The sequence below is a fragment of the Myotis daubentonii genome, chromosome 13, assembly GCF_963259705.1.
Source record: "Myotis daubentonii chromosome 13, mMyoDau2.1, whole genome shotgun sequence".
NCBI lineage: Eukaryota > Metazoa > Chordata > Mammalia > Chiroptera > Vespertilionidae > Myotis > Myotis daubentonii.
The window spans coordinates 53470906-53489319 of record NC_081852.1 but is presented as its reverse complement, the minus strand read 5'-3'; the positions used below and the strand labels follow the sequence as shown (position 1 = coordinate 53489319).

Below are 18414 nucleotides of genomic sequence, written 5' to 3'. Positions count from 1 at the left end.
TACACATGAATACTATAATATATATTCTAGTTTTGAGAGAGAGAAACTCTTTAGGGATAATAACCAGGAATTTTGATAAGAGCAATTTTCTAAAATCTAAGGGAGAATGTGCTCTTTCCTCCTCTCTAAATGTCTCTTTAATGTTTAGCACTAATGGGAACTTGCAAGAGAGACTGTTGGAGAATGCTTTCTCTTAACACCTTACTAGAGAAGCTATGAGATGTGAAGGGTAACCAGCCATCATGGGGCTGTTAGTTAACATGAAGACAAAACACACCCAGTCGCTGATGACAAACATTAGGGCTTTAGAGACGGGGTAACCAAAAAGAATTTACCCTAAAATGTTAATCATATGAAATGGCTTTACCTCCTTGCATTAGAAACCCAATACTAGAAATTTTGAAATGTAAGTGTAGGATAGAATGATGGGAGGTCTGTGAGGATATATATGAGTCTAAGGAGCTCTAGTTGTAGAAACTGTGGGGAATGTTGGAATTACCTACCAACATGATAGATTAACACTGTGAGCTTAGTCATAGGTTGTTTGTTTTAAGGCATTTTATTTATTCCATAGCACCAGGTAGAGAACAAGAACAAAATTTTAGGATAAAATAAAGCAAAACTAATACAACATTATTTTACTCTGACAACCAAGGATTTTGATTATGGTTCTGAGTATGCTATTTGAGAGTTTTCACTAGAACCAATAAAATATGTCTCCTGTCCTTCCTGACTACAACAATTCTTAATGAACAGGTTGGACTACAATGAGCCATTTTAACCTAGCCTGTTGCTAAACAAACATGTACTCTGTCTCCAGAGATTGGAGAACTAGCTTCATTTCTGAGTTCATTAACACAACTGTAAAAGAACCATCAAACTACAGATCTCAAAACTTCTCAAATACATAAAAGCCCACTAATTAAGTCTGTACAAGACTAAGAAAAGAACTTAGACCTCTGACCTTTCCATCTCACTCCAGCTTCCAGCCTCAAACCAGGGTCTACAGTGCATTCGTGGAGATCTGCCAATTCTCTACCAGTTTTGCTTTATTCAATTTTTGTTTTGTTGACTATGGAAATGACTAATATTGCTATATTCTGGGTCACTGGGGGGTGGGAGATAATGTTATCAGGGTGTGGCACCATGAAGATTCATTGGCCAAATTTGCATTTGTGTTTCTGAATTTTTTTGTTGGTTCCATTCTACTGATCGTAAGTTATTTAGACAAAACAGGTGTTTGAATGTTGAAGTAGAGGCTAAATGAGGTCAGACCAATATGTACAAATGAGGATTTCTTAGTAGAGCAAATAGAAAAAAAGAGAGAGCAGTGAGCATCACAAGGCCTACGGTAGGTCGGGGTTGAAGAGCTCCAGGGAACCTGTCGTGGCTGCCACTCTGTAGTCATGCCGTAAGCAGCAGCTCCATGTAGTCAATGCCACATTCTGTGAAATTAATGTTCATGTGAGCTTTATTCTTTTTGTAGCTGTATTCCTATTTTTAATTTGTAAGTTTCTTTTGATTTTAGAAATATATATCAGCAATAAAAATGAGGAGTTTACACCTATGTAATGTTTATGCATATTTAAGAAAGCCTATAACAAGATTAATTGGGTTAGCACTGGGGGAGCACAAGAGTTACTCCCCTTTATATTGTGGAGATTTGAGCAAAAACTATTCTATTCCACTCTGAACCCCACACCTTGGTTTGAAAGATTGGAACCCCTGAGGCTCAGCTCTGATCCCCAGATTAGAATCGGCAGCCTCAATGGCAAAGGCCTCTTCGTCAAAGTTGGCTCTTCCTGTGTCTTCTGTCCTGAGCCCTGACTTTGTGGTTATGCCCTGTATCCCCCTGAACATGCTCAGCTGCACTTGGCTGGGTGTGCTGGTCTTTTACAATCAGGAGAGCTTTCAAAGGAGTCCACCACGGCCCTGCCTTGAGTTTAGGGAGAGAAGGCTCCCCCGCCAGTTGCAGGAGGGGGACTCCAGGAGCTCAGAGCCACCGGAAGTAACAAGAGGAAGAGGGGCACCAAAGGAAAACAATCACTGAAATTCACACGAATCGTTGGAACACGCACTTGGCAAAGCGCTATTGCCTGTTCCCCAACAACGCGGTCTTCTGTGTGTGCTTTTTGGCAGCACAGAAAATGTGGAGTGTGTCATCCACGGAGATGACCTTGGACGGAGAAGCTGCAGCTGCCTGCCTGCCTGGCTCCTATAACACGGCACAGATCCCCAGCATCACGACGAGGTGGTAGAGAACATCTGTGAAGCAAAGGGGGCAGCACGCTCAGAAACAGCCAGGACCCAGGACTACTCAGCAGGAGCGTTAACAAAGGCGTCCATCTGGGGGTTGTCAAGTCGCTTTTCATAAATTCTACACATTTTATACAAAGTCTGCCCTGTCCATCCTTTGCGGGGGTGGGAGGGGGGAGTGTTGCTCACTTTCATCAGCACAAAGAATCCAACAGATACATGTGGGATATGCACCTCTGGCAGGTGGGGATCTGACCTTGGATAAGACAGCGATGGTGTATTTCACTGCAGGGCTTTAGCTGTACAACTTCTTTTGCGTCTGGGATTAGAGTCTTAAAAAATCAGTTTATGTGATTTCCTGTCACTGCAAGAGCAAACTCTACAGCTGTGAGTTTGTGAATAAATAGAACTGTCTTACCCCAGCTCCTTGCAGAGCTGCCTCCTTCTCATCATTCGGGGGAGATCGTGGGCCTGGGCTGAAATGTCTCCTCCTCTGAGAGGCTTCCCCGGCTGCTAAATCCTTTCTCCCCCTCCCCCACCCCAACACTTCGCAGGTATTAGGCAGGGCAGGGGCCTTGCCAGCCTCACTACAGTAACTATATGGTCTAAGATAGCGCCTGATGCGGTGTTATAGTCATGATGGCTAATCATTACTGATGTTTGCTGTGTGCTGGGCATTGTTTGGTGCCCTTATCTGTAACATTTAATCCAAACAACGGCCATGTGTGATAGGGCCATTACTAGCCCAATTTCATAGAGGAAACGGGGGACTAGAAGGGTGAGGTCATTGCCCAAGGTGAGTGAGGGGCAGAGTCATAGCAGGAAGTCAAATATTTGTTAAATGAACAGGTCATTGAAAATCACTGATCTGTTCTCCACATGTAGGAAACAAGCAAAGCCATCTGGTGATATCTTTGCTGAGACTTGGGGAGTGGGACTTGGTTCTGCTCCATCCAATTTACCCCTGGCCCCTCTCTCCCTGCTCTACCTCCATCCACTCTGCCCCACTCAGGTGCGCTTTAAGCAGCGGTCGCCAACCAGTGGTCTGTGGAGGTCCGTGAGGTCTGAAAGGCTGGCAACTGCTACTTTAAAGAGTAATTTTTTTAAAACTCTTATAGGCTTTGCTGGGGCCAAAGGTAAGCTTGCTTTAACACACATGTCTGCCTGTTAAAAGCTTTGCCCATGGTATTTCCCAGAGGCGCCTCTTCTCCTTACCTGAGAAGCTATAGAGGCTGGAGAATCCCCTGCCTGTAGTGAGTAAAGAGAGAGAATGCTGAAGGTTTAAGATCAGAGCTATGTTTCTAAAACATAAACTTGTCTCCTCCCCTCATTAAACCACCAGGCTCCCTGGGGCCTTTACGACAAAGCTTCTAGCACTATTGCCTGTTCCCCTGCGGCTCCCTCTCACACCGTTTTCCCCTCTGCTCTCTAAGGCAAGGGTTGGTGAACTTTCTGGAAAGGGCCAGATAGTAAACATCTCCGCTTTGTGGGCCAGGTGGTCTCTATTTCGACCACTTGCCGCTGCGGATGAAGCATGAAAGCAGCTGGACAAGTATGGCTGGGCCCAAAAAAACCTTCTTCATAGACACTGAAATTTGAGCTCCCTATAATTCTAATGTGTCATGAAATATGAGTCTTCTGATTTTTTTTCAACCACATAAAAAGATTCTTGGCTTGCAGGCCATAAAAAAAATCTAGTGGCAGCCTGGATTACTGCCCCTCCTCCCCACCCCCAGCCATAGTCGGGTAACCTTCAGAGGTCTTCCCAAAGCCCTGGACTAGGATGAATCCCTTGCCATATACTCTATGGCCCCCTCCCCCAATGCCATTGATCAAATCTCCCTTTCCTTAGCATTTAAAGTCTCTCTCCCCCCAAGATGCTAAGTTCTTTAGGACAAAGCCCATGCGGGGCTCCTCTATTTCTGAAACCCCAGCGCTCAGGCCACCCAGACTTCTGGTCGCCCAATAAAAGTTTGTTGACTTGCACTGGATGTTCCCAGCACATTTCATTTTCTATTATTAATGTTGACGGCAGGCATGCACTGTCTGCAAGCTCAGCATATCCTAATTCCTCAGGGGCATTGGAATTCAGGCCACAGGGTAGCTGGCTAATCTTAACTCCTTGGTTTGGCATGAGCTATCCATCCCCCAATTAAGAAGCCTCGAGTTGCAGGTGCAGGTTGTGTCTACAGGCACAACTGGTTTGGCAATTCAGTTAAAACGCTCCAACCACCTGTGCCTGTGGACGCAGCCCAGAGCAGGCAGCCACGTGGGCCACAGAGACGCTTACTGAGGAGGGAGAGCTCCACGACCAGGACGCCCCCTGTCTGGTCTCGGACGAGGCGCTTCCGCTTGTCGCAAGTCTGAGGACCCAGGAGGAGCGCAGGTGAGAGGCGGTGGAAGGCAGGTGGGTGCGGGGAGGGGTGAGAAATGAAACACAGGAGAGAAAGGCAAGAGGTTAAAAGAACAGCCACAAACTTGATGGAGTCCAAATTCCCCAGCTAACAGATACTAATTACCTTCTCTTTAAAAACAACTCAGAAAGATATCTTCAGCCCTTCTTTCACGGGAGGGAAGGAGGAACACTTTACTGTACTGATTCTTCGCGCTGGCGTGGGAGGGATGGTCAATTTGGGGGAGGAGGTAAGAAACAAGGCTTTTCCACCCTGGCCTGTTTGGCTCAGTGGATAGAGCGTTGCCCTGTGGACGGAAGGGTCCCAGGTTCGATTCCGGTCAAGGGCACATGTCCGAGTTGCAGGTTCAATCCCCAGTAAGGGGTGTGCAGGAGGCACCAGATCAATGAGTCTCTCTCATCATTGATGTTTCTATCTCTCTCTCCCTCTCTCTTCCTCTCTGAAATCAGTAAAAATATATTAAAAAAAGAAAGGCTTTTCCTACAGTCACTCTCAGCAGAGTGGAGAGGTGGACACTTTCAAAGTGTGTTCTGGTTCATTTTCTTTTTTCAATGTCGTGCCAATAATTATCCCTTTATCAACTGTTAATGTGTCTTGCTCCCTTCTCTTTCTCTATTTGTGCTCATACGTGACCATTTCTGGCCAAATGAATCAGAGAGGATGATGGCATGTCTGTTGGTTACTATAGGCCAGTGAGCAGCGCCCCCTTCAGAAATGCCTTGTCCTCCTCACCAAGCTTTTTAGTCCGGACAGATCTGAGAGGTAAACGTTTGGTATGTAACCCTTTAGGTCTCTACACAGAGGTTCTCGCTTCAGGGTGACCGAGAAACACCAGAAGGGCTTAGGAAAGCACAGATTGGGGAGGGGAAGCACCCAGAGTTTCTGCCTCAGGTGGTCTGGGGGCGAGACTGAGGATTTGCACGCCTAACAGGTTCCCAGGTGATACTAAAGCTGCCCTGGTCCACACTTTAGATACAGTGGTTCTCAACCTTCTGGCCCTTTAAATACAGTTCCTCATGTTGTGACCCAACCATAAAATTATTTTCATTGCTACTTCATAACTGTCATGTTGCTACTGTTATGAATCGTCATGTAAATATCTGATATGCAGGATGGTTTTAGGCAACCCCTGTTAAAGGGTCGTTCGACCGCCAAAGGGGTTGCGACCCACAGGTTGAGAACCGCTGCTAGAACCACTGCCCAGAGGAGCAGGGTCACGTCCGGTTGCAATGAAACTGTCTCCAAATCTGCTACACCTGCTGATTGATGCTGTTGAAACCTCTCGTGGGGGGAGGGGCTGAGGAGGGGAAACTATTCAGTCAAGAGCTAAAAATACCCACCTTTTGACTTCCATCCAGAACCTATTGCTACCACTGAGATTTTACATTTCCCTTGTGCTTTAACCTTTTTCAAAGCATTTCCACATCTGGCATCACTTTTATCTTACCTCCCCTTGGCTCTCTGAAAAGGAAAGGGCTCCCGTGACTGGTCACCACTCCATCTTTAGAGAAGAGAAAGCCAGGCTCCGAGGTTAAGTGACACGTGCCAGACTGTGCAGCCTGGTGGCGGGGTGGACAGGGCCCAGAATGTCTGCTCCACACTCAGTGTCCTTTCCTCCAGAATGTCCTCAGCACTCAGCTGCCCTGGTCTGGTTACAGTGTCCCGGCTAAAAATACAGCCTCTCCAATGCCAGCCCCCCACCCCAACGTTCTCGCTGTGGGGAGAGGTGGCTCACCACTGGGCAGGAGAGCTTCTCGCTGTCACAAATGAACGTCTCACAGTGTAACCAAACCTTGGAGAGCTTGGGGATGTTCTGGAACCGGAAGGCATTGAATTGGAAGGTCGCCCTGTGATCTTTCCCGTTCTCATGCACCAGGACGGTTTCATCCGTGGGGCAGCTGAAGCACATGGGGGCGGGGCGGGGAGAGGGGGAGGGAAGAGAGAAGATGTTAGTTACCCTGTGACAGACCAAGAGCCTCTTGGGCAAGCTCATGCAGAGCGGCACCACCCTCGGGGCTCCTCCAAAGCATGTTATCCTTCCGGAGCCCTGTGACTGGCAGCATCTCACTCCTCCCCAGGACTCGGGGTCAAGGTGAGGAGCTCTGAGATGGGTGTGGTCCTCCCCACTCTACAGCCAGGCTACATCCGGTGTGGGGCGGTACTTATGAGAGGTCCCCCACCTGTCAGGGCACCGCACATCTGTCCCCCCCCCGCCCCCTCCCCGAGGACAGGTATGTACAGACTCCCTGCATGTGTAAAGAGAGAGACAGCGGTGCCAGGACAGCATTTCCCACGGTGCTGCCATCACCACCTGCATCCAAGTCACACCCAACTCATGTCTCTCTGAGTGCATGATGAGGCTTTGCCGCTGGGAATCGGAATTTACCTTATGCTATTTAAATTCCCTCTCTGTTTCATTATATAATTACCTTTGTAAAAATGTGGTCATACTTTTAATATAAGAACAGAAAAAAAAGGACTGGAAGGATGCCATCTAAATGTCCACCCTGGCTGTTATGGAGTGGTGGAATTATGGACAGCCTTTGTTTTCTTCTTTGTATGTTTATGTGTAAGTCCCAACTGTAACAGGTGCCGTCAAAGAGAAAAATACTGACACAGATGGGCACTTGTTGAAGCCACTTGTTCTCACCCGGGGGCCGTTTGGCATTGTGGTCGTCAGGACGTGGGGACGGTGTTATTGGCATCTGGTGGGCAGAGGCCGGGGATGCTGTCCAACACTGTGCAATGCTCAGACGCCCCTCCCCCATTTCCCCCTACCTCCCCCCCCCCCCGCCACCACACACACAACGAAGGATGACCCAGCCCAACAGGTCATGGCGTCAAGGCCAAGAAACCCTGGTTTAAGGAAAAACACTTTTCATTTACCAAACACATCCTGATTCCCTATTCAAGTTCCAGACACTCAACCAGGTGTCGGGAGCAGTTAGTCATTCCTGGGAATGTATAGCAAGGCCCACACGAGTGTGGGGGTTCATTGTCTGCAGGTGACAGGAGCACTTGAATCTGTCCTCTGTGGAAAAGGGCTGTGGGTTCAAAAGCTTCAGACCACTGGCCAACGCTTATGCGCCCCCCCGCCCCCCACCCCCACACCTGCCAGAGCATGTCTCTGACTATCAGTCCAACTCCACATGCCCCAGAGAGCAGCCCAGCTACTCGGAGGAGCTTCATGATGTACCTTCCCACCTCTTCCCACCAGAACCAGACATCAGGGGCCGAGTCAGCGACAGGATGAAGGAATGTTAACTCTTAGAATTAGTGAGTGGAGCGTGGCTTGAACGCTGTGCTTTGTATCGGGACCAGGGGTCAGAGGCCGGCCTCTGGTGGTGGTGGCCTCAGAGCAGTGAAAGAGCCGGGGACATTTTCCGAGCTGTGAAACAAGACTCTTAGAGGATCATTTGGTCAACAAACCTGAGATTCTTGTACAAACTCAAGAGTGAGTTCTTAAAATAGCTCCCTGAAGCTGAAGTGCCCAAGGCATGGTATCAGCCAGTGGAAAACAATGTAAGAGCGTCAGGGGGGTGGGGAGGCGGCAAGTCATGGGCAGGACTAGAGGCCCTGGCACTGCTGCCTCTTGGCAATGGCTGTGGCACCTGCCTCTCTGGGTCTGATCTCTCTGGGTGGTGGAATGCCCATAGGTAGGTTTCCACACAATCACCACGGGAGTCTCTTTCCCTACATAGGATCAAACTTCCTGATGATTTATCTACTCTAATCTTGCCAGGCACTCTTAAAAAGTGGGTTTTCCATCCTAGCTGGATAGAGCATCAACCTGTGGACTGTAGGGTCCTGGGTTCAATTCCGGTCAAGGGCACATGTCTGGGTTTCGGGCTCGATCTCCAGTGGGGGGACATGCAGGAGGCAGCTGATCAATGATTCTCTCTCATTGTTGATGTTTCTACCTCTCGCTCCCTCTCCCTTCCTCTCTGAAATCAATAAAAATATATTTAAGAAAAGAAAAGTGGGTTTTCCTGCAAAAGGGCCCAGTGTGACCCCAAAGGATCTGGGCGGTTGTGGACTTCCTTGTTCTCCCCATTGGCACTGGTCTTCATGTATATCATATGTACCCCCAACCTCAAGGGCCACTTCCACTAAGCAGGGTATGGAAATAGATCAGGGCTTCCTCCCTATGGCTGTGCTTAAATGCAGATTCCCCAGGTCCACCCAGGGACCCTCTTTTGTGGTAAGTTTACAGCGTGCCTGCATACGTGACAGTCATACCCTCTCCCCCTGTAATTCCTGTGCACACTCGAGTGTGAGGGACGCCTGTATAGACTACTCCAACACCCAAGCATTCCTTTTCCTTTCACATTGCACATCTGTCAGGTGACCAACGGCCCCAGAACTCTCTGCAGGTAGGCAATCCTATGATGTAGCAATGCCCCTGTGTGGCCATTGTCTGAGAGGTTCACCATGCCGGGTGGTAATTTCAGGTCCAGTTGGTCAATGATTTGTTTCAGAATCTCCCTGAGATTGTGCCATTATCAACAGAACCTAAGTAAATCACTCACTGACAGATGTGAAATACATACCCACACTAAGCTCCCATCTCTGCAGGAAGCTTTGCTGGGTTGCTCTGATGGGGGTCTACAGGCCTGTCCTATTCATACCCCCCAGGGAGATCACGCCTGAGCGTGGCTTGACTGTCCTCTTACTAGTTCTGGACTTTGGGCGAGTTTCTGACCCTGTTTGTGCCTCAGTTTTCTCATCCATAAGGTAGAGGTTATTATACTACTTACTTAATAGGGGTTTAAAGAAATGTAAATAAATCAATATTTGCAAAGCACCGGGTTGGAGCAATGCCTGGTATGTTGTAAGTGCTTTATAGGTGCTTGTTAAATAAAAATAAAGAGTTAAAGGTCCAAAGTAGCTCGGCCTTTATTGCCTAATCATTTTTGCCCCTGACCCCAGTGTTTACTCGTGCCCTGCTGGGTTCTGGAAATAACTAGGGTGCACTGGCCTGCTTTGGTCTGGGGAGGGCTCTTCTGTGTTTACTGGAGATAACACTTGCATCTCCAGTCTTGCTCCACTTCGCCTCTGTTTTCCAAAGTTACAATTCTAAGTGTTTCTGAGCAATTGTCATCTCAAGCTTGACCTGTCATCCCTGTGCTCAAGGAGAATCCAAAGTCCCTTATCCAGAAAGCCCCATCCCCAGCATCCACCAACAAATAATTCTTCCCCTTCACAAGCGCAGACTCAACAATACAAAGCCATCTTTGTCACATCGTCCTCCCTTCTCTGCATGGCGTATCCAATTGGATGCTAAGTTTTTATCATTCCTGCCTCCCTTGGATGATCATCCATTCACATGGCTACACCTCGGGTCAGGAATTGTCACTTTGGGTTCAATAGGCACCACTGCACCTAACTGACCTGGCCTTTCCACCTGCCAGGTATTGTTTCTCAACCATCCTAGGTAGGATGCCAATACTTCAGTCCTCTACTCAAAACTGTTGAGCTCTTCGTTATCTACCGAATTAATAATAAAAATGATACTATTTAAATAAGTTGGATACTGAGTAGGCACTCCATCTAAGCTTTCCTCATGGATTATCTAATTTAGTCCTCATCAGGGTTCTGGTGTCAGACTGATTGGATTGGAGCACATGCCCCTTCCCCACATGCAAACTATGTGACATTACTTAACCCCTTTTGTGCCTTAGTTTCCTCATCTGGGAAATGGGGATGGTAGGAACAACACCTAGCTGTTGTAAGGCAAATGAGTTAATATATGTTAAAGCAATCAAAACAGCGCCTAGTATCAGAAGCACAATATGCATGTTTGCTAGTATCAGTATTCAGCCTGGAAGCAAGGAGGATGTCACTAATGAACTTAAGAGGCTCTATCTCTTCCGCCCAAGCTATCCCGAGCCCTGGATCTGCCTGGCCCCACCTCTGCGCCCTGGGCACCAGAGAGCAGTACCTACCCCTTGTTGATCAGCTGCCACTGCAAGGGATACATGAAATCAGCCGAGGGTGTGGCCCAGCAACTGTTCAAAACCACTTTAAACCTGAAAATGAAACAAAACGCATCGCTTTGAGCCAGAGAGGTGCATGCCTCGAAACATCTGGTGATTGAAAAGTCTCTCGGCTAGTCTTTTTTTTTTCTTTTTTCTTTCTCTTCTTTGTCTTTAAACATATAAAAAGGAGGAAATGTACTTACCTAACGCTCAGCCCTTTGGCTTCTACTCCTGCAAACAGGTCTGAACCGATTTCAGATGTCTCCAGGACAAAAGGGGCTTCTTTCTTAATGGAGAACTTGGCATTCTTTGGAAGGAAATTGACACTGGGCATTATGACCTCTCAGACTGGGGTGGGCAGGAGCAGATGAATTCGGATGGGGTGAGGGTGGGGATCAACCCAAAGGGCACAGGCACAGGAGACCACAGTGAGAAACCCCCAGGACCAGAAAAGCTCTACCTCCTAGGATGCTGGTGCCCCTTAGAAGGGATGAGGACATCACATGTCTGGATTTGCTGGTCACAGTGAGACACTCACTGTATGTCTCACCTGTGCCAAAGAGGACCAAGACAAGAATCCTGGGCGAATCCTGGCTCCCCCCACTAACCTGGGTCTCAATCTTCCCATCTTCAAAATAGGAATAACCTTTGCCTTCTCCGACCTTGCAGAAATCTTTTTATGATGGTGACTTTGTTTAATAGAAGCATAAAGCTTAAACCAGGATACTAGTTACAATATTGAGGTTAGTGGACTTGGAGCTTTGCAGAACTGCAATAGGTAAACAGTGGCAGCAAGGATAGCTAGTTAAAATGGACTTTAACCCCCACATGGTTCAAGTTCAGGGGATTTGCTGAGAGGCCTCAGAATCATCTTCTAGCAATTCTTACATTATTTTACTGATTGCAAGTCAGGGCTCCTAGACTCAAGTCACCTAGAAATCATATGTTTTCTTCCCATAGGACAGTCCCTTCCACCATTTAAATCAGTGGTTCTCAACCTTCTGGCCCTTTAAATACAGTTCCTCATATTGTGACCCAACCATAAAATTATTTTTTGTTGCTACTTCATAACTGTAATGTTGCTACTGTTATGAATCATAATGTAAATATCTGATATGCAGGATGGTCTTAGGCAACCCCTGTGAAAGGGTCGTTCGACCGCCAAAGGGGTCAAGACCCACAGGTTGAGAACCGCTGATTTAAATGTTTGCAATAATTAAACAAGAAAGTTCTTAATCACAGGTGATTTACTAGCTTAATAAGTGCATTGCAGTGACAGATTAACAGTGGTGTTGAATGTTTTTTTGTTATTTTCTGAGATTTGTCATATTTCAAGAGACTATTTCCAAGTGTGGGAACTTACCGGGGGACCACACAGTGGTCCCCAACCAAGTCAGAGCTGCTCCTCCCAGCTCCATCTCCTAGGGTTCTGCCAGCAGAATATTAAAATAGTGGAATAATGCCTCTACCCCCAGAGGAACCTGCCTGATTTTGTTTCAAATCTACACTGTTGATTCCATTTCTGAAGCAAAACACTTTTAATGGTCAGTTTCTTCACTGTTCAGCACGGTACCACCCTGCTTTCTTTATAGCATAAAAATTAGGGACCTATTCCCAGATAGCTTCCCCCTGTAATACCTGTAGAGTTTGTTTTGGCATCCCAGGAAACAGACACACCACATAAACCACTCATTCAGTGAACAGTATGGAAGAGCAGCTTGAAAAATCATGCCACCTAGGCCCTTCACCTGATGAAAAGATTAAGTCACCACTAGCGAGGATGGGCACATCTAGATTGACAGCAGTTCACGTGGGCAAATTCTGGGAGTTGCTTTTGCCCACAAGCTCAATGTGAGATAGCAGAGAAAGAAAACTACCCACAGCTAAAATTGTCCTAGAACATGTGCCTAGAATTTTCCAGAATCTAGAAGATCACCTCTGACTCGCTGTGCCTTGCATTGGTCTGATAAGTTCTAGAACAAAACATTTCAGTTCTGGGCTCTGCTTTTCGACAGAGGCATTGACCAAGTGGCCCATCCAGAGCGTGACTAGGATGAGGAATTGGCCAACAGTGGGAAGATGTTTAGCTTGGGGAAGACAAGCTCAAGATAGCTGAAGGGCTATCAGCAATATCATTACATGGCATGATTCCAGAAGACAGGACCAAGACCAATGGGCCAGATCACGCACTGATCTGAAACAGAAAGGCCCGACTTGCCACTCTCCTTGGAAGAGATAGGAAGCACACCTCTCAGCAACCTTGAGAAGGGTTTTGGACTTTGCGTGGAAAGTCAAGGTTGATCACCTCTGAGGTTTGTTCTGACTCTGGAAGTCGGTAATTTTGGCCTCTTGCTTGTATTTGTTTCATCCCAAGCTTTTTCATTTGTCTCTAAGAGGAGTGGTCACCCTAATCCCACACTGATATGGATATTCAACCCTATAAAGGTAACAATGCTTGTTCTAGAAGCTCTCAGAGTTTCCACTTTAAATGGAGTCAAAGACTAAAAATCATAAGAATGGCTACTTTCATGGGCACTTACCTTGTGCTGGGCAGTCTGGTAAGTGCTTCATAATGACTTATTTAATTTAATCCTCATAACAAACCCATGAGGTAAATACTATTATTATCCCTATTTGACAGATACATTGGTGGAAGCCCAGAGAGGTTAACTAACTTGCTCAAGGTCACACAGTTAGGAATTGTAGAACCAGGCTTTCAAACCAATGGTGTGACACCAAAGCCTATTTCTTAATCATAGCGCTAGGCTACTTCTGTAAACTGACGAACTTCCTTTGTTGGATTGGGAGCCAAAATAAGTTTTTGCCAAGAATACCAACCATGTGCCATTGGTAGAAGTGGGTGGGAGGGGTAGGGAGAGAAGAGAGGAAGAATAGCGAGGAAAACCGGTGTTTTTGGAGCCCAGCATTTGGAGTTCTCAGGATCCTAAGCAATTAGCAGAGCACTGATTCTATTGTGCAATCTGGGGCACCACTCTGTCACTGGTAATTTGATGGAAATATATGCAGGGAGCAGCCGTTTCTTCAGAAACACACAAGAATGCTCTCAAAGTGGAAAAAGGGAGGAGAAGAAAAATACCAACTGTGTGGTTCAGGCATAGGAAACAGCCCACAGTGGGACTATTAATCAGCATGAAACAAATCTGTTGTAACAACAAAGCCCCTCTTTGCAGAGCCTGTTTTTCCTGTAAAGGTTGTGGAGGGCCCCAGAGGAGACCATAGCCTCATTTCTAGAACAGTTCAAGGAGGCATCCTATGAAGTCTGTATATCAGCCCAGAGGATGGCCTGGGTGACGCTGAGGATATGCCTCTTAATTTTTGTTTCTTCTTTTAAAAAAGAATAGACTTCTTCCAGTTCTAAATTTCGATATTTATGCCTGAAACTTAGCCCAACATGACTGATGGTGGGTGATAATTTTCGACAATCCTAGTGCCTCTCCATTTCCCACTGTTGTAAAATCTTCATAGGCTGATATCTATAATTTTATCTGGTTAAAATAACAATCACGTATTTCCGGACAGGGACTCGGTGGCAAAGACAGCCTGTCATTAGAACATCCCCTGAGACTGTTGTCAATGTGTGAAGCCTATTTTTCTCTCTAAACAAAGTTCATCAGTTATTGCAGTGGTTTGAGTATCCTTTCATCAGCCTGGCTCTCATCACTGCATTTACCTTCCTGATCACAGGTCCAGGGGGTTATATGAGGTTAATGGGGTTCTTTTTATTCAGGACTTAACTACTAGTATGTGTGGCCAAGGACAGATCTAGGTTTTCTGGGACCTTGAAGCTTACTTAATTTGGAGCGCCCTCTTTAATTAAAAGGATCAAAAATTTCAATACAAAAATTAGACACAAGGCCTTGAAAGGGGTCTGCGCAAGTGAGGGGTGGTAAAACTTCAGCTTCATTCCCTTCATAGTCAGTCTGCCTCAAAGAACAGGGTTAGAAGATCTGGGTCCCAGACTGGGCACTGCTCTGAACTACCTCTGGGATCTGGGGCAGGTCACTTCCTCCTCTGGGCTCCAGATCCTCATCTATAAAATGGACCAGGTTATATTAGGGTCTCTTCTCGCTCTCCCCTTCTGAGTTCAGCAGGGTTAATAGCTTCCGGGGAGTCAGTAAAGCAAGTTCAAAGAGTTCAAGGTCAGGGGGGTTCTAGGTAATATAGTTGTTTTCTTTGTGAAATGAATGGGTTGAGCATGACGGCCTCTAAGGATATCTTCTAGTTCTTTATAAAGATCTCTATTTCTGCTTGTGTCTTCCTCTAGCCCACTGGGCTAGTGTCACTATCTATATCTACCTCCTCCCTGAAAGCTGCAGGTTTCAAAACAAAGCACCCCTTCGTAACACAAGTGCCACAGGGCTAGTGGCCATTGTGTTTTTAGTTTCTCTGGAGCACTTATTTCGAGAGAGACCAAACTGTGCCTTTAGCTTCAATGTCAACATAGGCAGCCTGCCCAAATTAGTCCATGAGGAAGCCCATGGAGTGAAGGGCTTTGAGGCCTAAGAACTAGGCAGCAGAGGCCAACCCCACCTCTCTCCTTAGCCATGGCCCAGGCAAGAAGCTCACTACTCTGTGCAAATGTTTTAACACAAGCTAGATCCCAAATATAAATCTCTAGAGTGGGCTGCAGTGGAAACGAATCTTGATTAAGAGTTAGACATTGGCTGTTTTGCTGTCTATTGAACCTTGGCAACTCACAGGATTTCTCTTGCCTCAATTTTCTTATCTATGAAATGGGAAGGCTGACTGACCTCTTTTCTCTGTAGTACCTTTCAGCTCTTCCATCCAGTCTAGGAATCTGCCTTCCTGCTGCATGTAGGTTTTAAAGAGGTTTAAAGCTAGACCAACGCTTACATCTCAGCTTGAATGTAAGATTGGAGTTCTGCATAGAGCTTAGGGAAGAGTGAATCCCAAGGAAGGATCCCATCCTCTCCTCGAGAGGCCACAGGGCAGTCATGGGAACCTGGAGACCACTTACAGTGTAGAAGTTGAGAGACAATTGGCTTTCAAATGTGCCCATGCTCCCGTTCTTCACGTGAACGGTGGCCACTCTGAAAAGGGGAGAGAATTTTGCATAAGGACTGAAACATGCCTGATTGACAAGGACTGCAGAGCACACGCAAGGCAGCCAGCCCCCCGCTCTCTGAGAAACTTACCTCTGGTCAAAGGCAGCCTGGTTCACCAAGTAGGTGGAGTGGTAGGTGCAGGAGAAGGAGTAGTTCACGGGCTGGTTCTTCACGATCACCGTGCTGTCATTGGAGACAATGTGGCTGTAGAAGTGGTAGATGGGGGGCTTGTACTGGAGGAAGGAAGAAGGCAGTTAAGGTGGACCTGTACCCCCATGAGGGGAAGGAGGATTCTGGGAAAAGTGATTGAAGCTGGCTCAGAAAACTACCCCATGGGCAGACATGAATATCTGCCATTGAGAGCAGCACCCATTCTTTTTGTCTGGGTGGGTTGATGATTTTTATAAAGAGTTCTTGAGCCTGTTCAACTACGATTGTTTAAAATAATTTAAGTTGAATGCTGTATACTGAATGTTGTAGCCACTCCAACTAGTGGCTTTATTGGGAGGTCGCAGATTTCTCCTTTGTCATAAAGGATATGCAAGAGGTTGTCTATGGTTCCTTTACATTCTGATGACCTTTCCTGGGTAGTTCACAAGAGCTCATTATGAATTGTGTTGTAGTTTGGTTACTCCTTTACAATGCCCTTTACCACCCGTTCAAAGCCTGGGGCAGAGGGTGTCCCACCCATCCCACCCAGGAAGCAGCTTTTGAGCACAGGCTCAGGCCTCAAAGCAAAGTAGAGGTGGGAAATGTGCATTGCTCTGTTCACAGAAGGTGGCCGAGCTGGCTCTGGCAGCCAATTAAGAAAATAAAATTCAAATCCAAGGAGTCACCTAAACTAGGCAGAAGAGAAGAATTTAAATGACATTGACATCCCAGGAAATGAGATTAACTCTTAAAAGGAAATGGGTGAATTCTAAATCTTCCTAAGAATGGACAGCAGACATCTTATTCTTGGGCACAGCTCTCATCTTAGCGACTCCTCGTTGTGTGGCCTGAACTTACCTCGGACTGGGTTCCACAATAGGACTTGTTTTTAGGTGACAAATCTGGGATTACAAACTGGTAGTATCCTCCTTCGTGGACCCCATTGTAACACAGCCCGCCCAGGGCCAGCTGATGTACTTCCCATCCATAGGGACACTCGGGGATTTTGGTGATGATGGTTTTTGGGTAACAGAACACAAGAATGACATCTAGAAAGAGGATACATATGGTTGGAAATCAGATATGGTGATCATAGTGATCTACATAAGTATCAGTGGGTTCTAGCGATACTCTGATCTACGTAAGTATCGGTGGGTTTAGCAATACCCAAACATGCAAAACAATTGGTTAAAAACACTTTCCCTGTTATTCTTCATGGGCTGTGACAAAAGTTTTCCCAAACCTCAGTTATTCAAGTTCCAGTTTTATAGTTTTTGCTACATCTGTGTGATATCTGCATGATACTTAATATGTGTTCAAAATTCCCCCACATTTTTAAAAATTTTATTTTCTTGTTTAAAGTATTACAAATAGTAGTACATATGTCTCCTTCTTTTTCCCCATTGACCTTCCCCCAGCCTCCCCTACCCTCCCCCCTCCCCCGGAAATGCCCTTACTCTACTCACCCCTCAGTGTCTTGTGTCCATTGGTTATGCTTATATGCATGCATATAAGTCCTTTGATTGATCTCCTACTCCCCCCCCCCCAAAAAAATTTCCCAACTTTTAAACTTTAATTTATTTCAAGGAATGTACCTATGAAACAAGATTGGATTGATTGGATATATATATATCTATGGTGTCCCCCCCAAAATATACACACACTTTGAATAATTATTCATTCCAATGGGTTAAATCTGAAAAGAAAGAAACTTCAATTGACCTATCAGAAAAAAAGTGTGTATACATTTTTTGGGACACCCTGTATATATATTTTAAATCCCATGAAAATAAGCACATAACTTAAAATAAAAAATATCCATTCACTTAAAAAAATGTCCATTCATATGAAACGATAATCCAAGGCACAGGATAGAAATTCAAATCAAGTGGAAAATATTTTAAAAAGTGGAGATTTTATCTCTATCCAACTATTCTCTGATTTTTAGAAAGTCTAATTTTATCTAGTACATTTTTGTTTTTTACTTCTTATGGGAAAATTCTGATTGGCACTGGGGGCGGGGGGGGGGGGGGGACTTAAGTGCTTTCTACTTGGCTATATACACAGAGCTCTGAGCTTTGCAAAGGGAGGTTTCAGGGCATCTCCGGGATGCCTGAAAGGCCTAGCGCCAGGGCGTACCTGCTTTATTCGGAGTGCAGGACTTCGCGGAGGCTTCCACAAAGATGGCCAACAGGACGAAGGCCCTCATCATCATTGCTTCTCAGAACCTGGTCTTGGCCAGGTGGCCAAACCAAGCTGGCCAGATGTTCACGGTCCTGCCAGGGCCCGAGCCTCGATCATTCTAGGTCAGAAACAGGAGCGAGAAATGAAAAGGAAGGGTGAGAACAAAGCAGCGCACACAGTCTTCGGGGGGATATCCAAGGGAGATCCGTAATGCCGTCCGCCTCCTCTTCCTAATGGTTCCTGGTCTGCACTGAGAGGCGAAAAGTGGGGCTCATACCACGGGGAGCGTCAGTAACACATGGAGTTGCTCATGTTCCCGACTGTTTCATTCTCTCCGGACTGTGG

General features: G+C 46.2%; 1 protein-coding gene across 1 annotated transcript; it reads right to left on the bottom strand.

Moving 5' to 3' along the window:
• Nucleotides 1-443: 443 nt before the first annotated feature.
• TECTB (tectorin beta) lies at nt 444-18100 on the bottom strand. The gene is made up of 10 exons (XM_059661382.1): nt 18025-18100; nt 16744-16934; nt 15826-15968; nt 15648-15720; nt 10852-10955; nt 10616-10699; nt 6406-6568; nt 4547-4619; nt 3472-3504; nt 444-2265 (listed from the first exon to the last, which is right to left on the bottom strand). Exons 1-10 carry the CDS (start codon nt 18098-18100, stop codon nt 2216-2218), a joined length of 990 nt encoding a protein of 329 aa, XP_059517365.1. The 3' UTR covers nt 444-2215.
• Between the last annotated feature and the right edge of the window lie 314 nt (nt 18101-18414).

What these genes read in the sequence shown, in the direction of transcription:
- TECTB (XM_059661382.1), bottom strand. Translation starts at nt 18,100, where the DNA reads ATGATGATGAGGGCCTTCGTCCTGTTGGCCATCTTTGTGGAAGCCTCC. An exon ending in TGTCTCTCAACTTCTACACT is followed by an intron (nt 10,956 to 15,647) that starts GTAAGTGGTCTC and finishes TTCCTTCCAAAG; the next exon opens with AATGCCAAGTTCTCCATTAA. An exon ending in CGTGGAGCTCTCCCTCCTCA is followed by an intron (nt 3,505 to 4,546) that starts GTAAGCGTCTCT and finishes TACTCACTACAG; the next exon opens with GCAGGGGATTCTCCAGCCTC.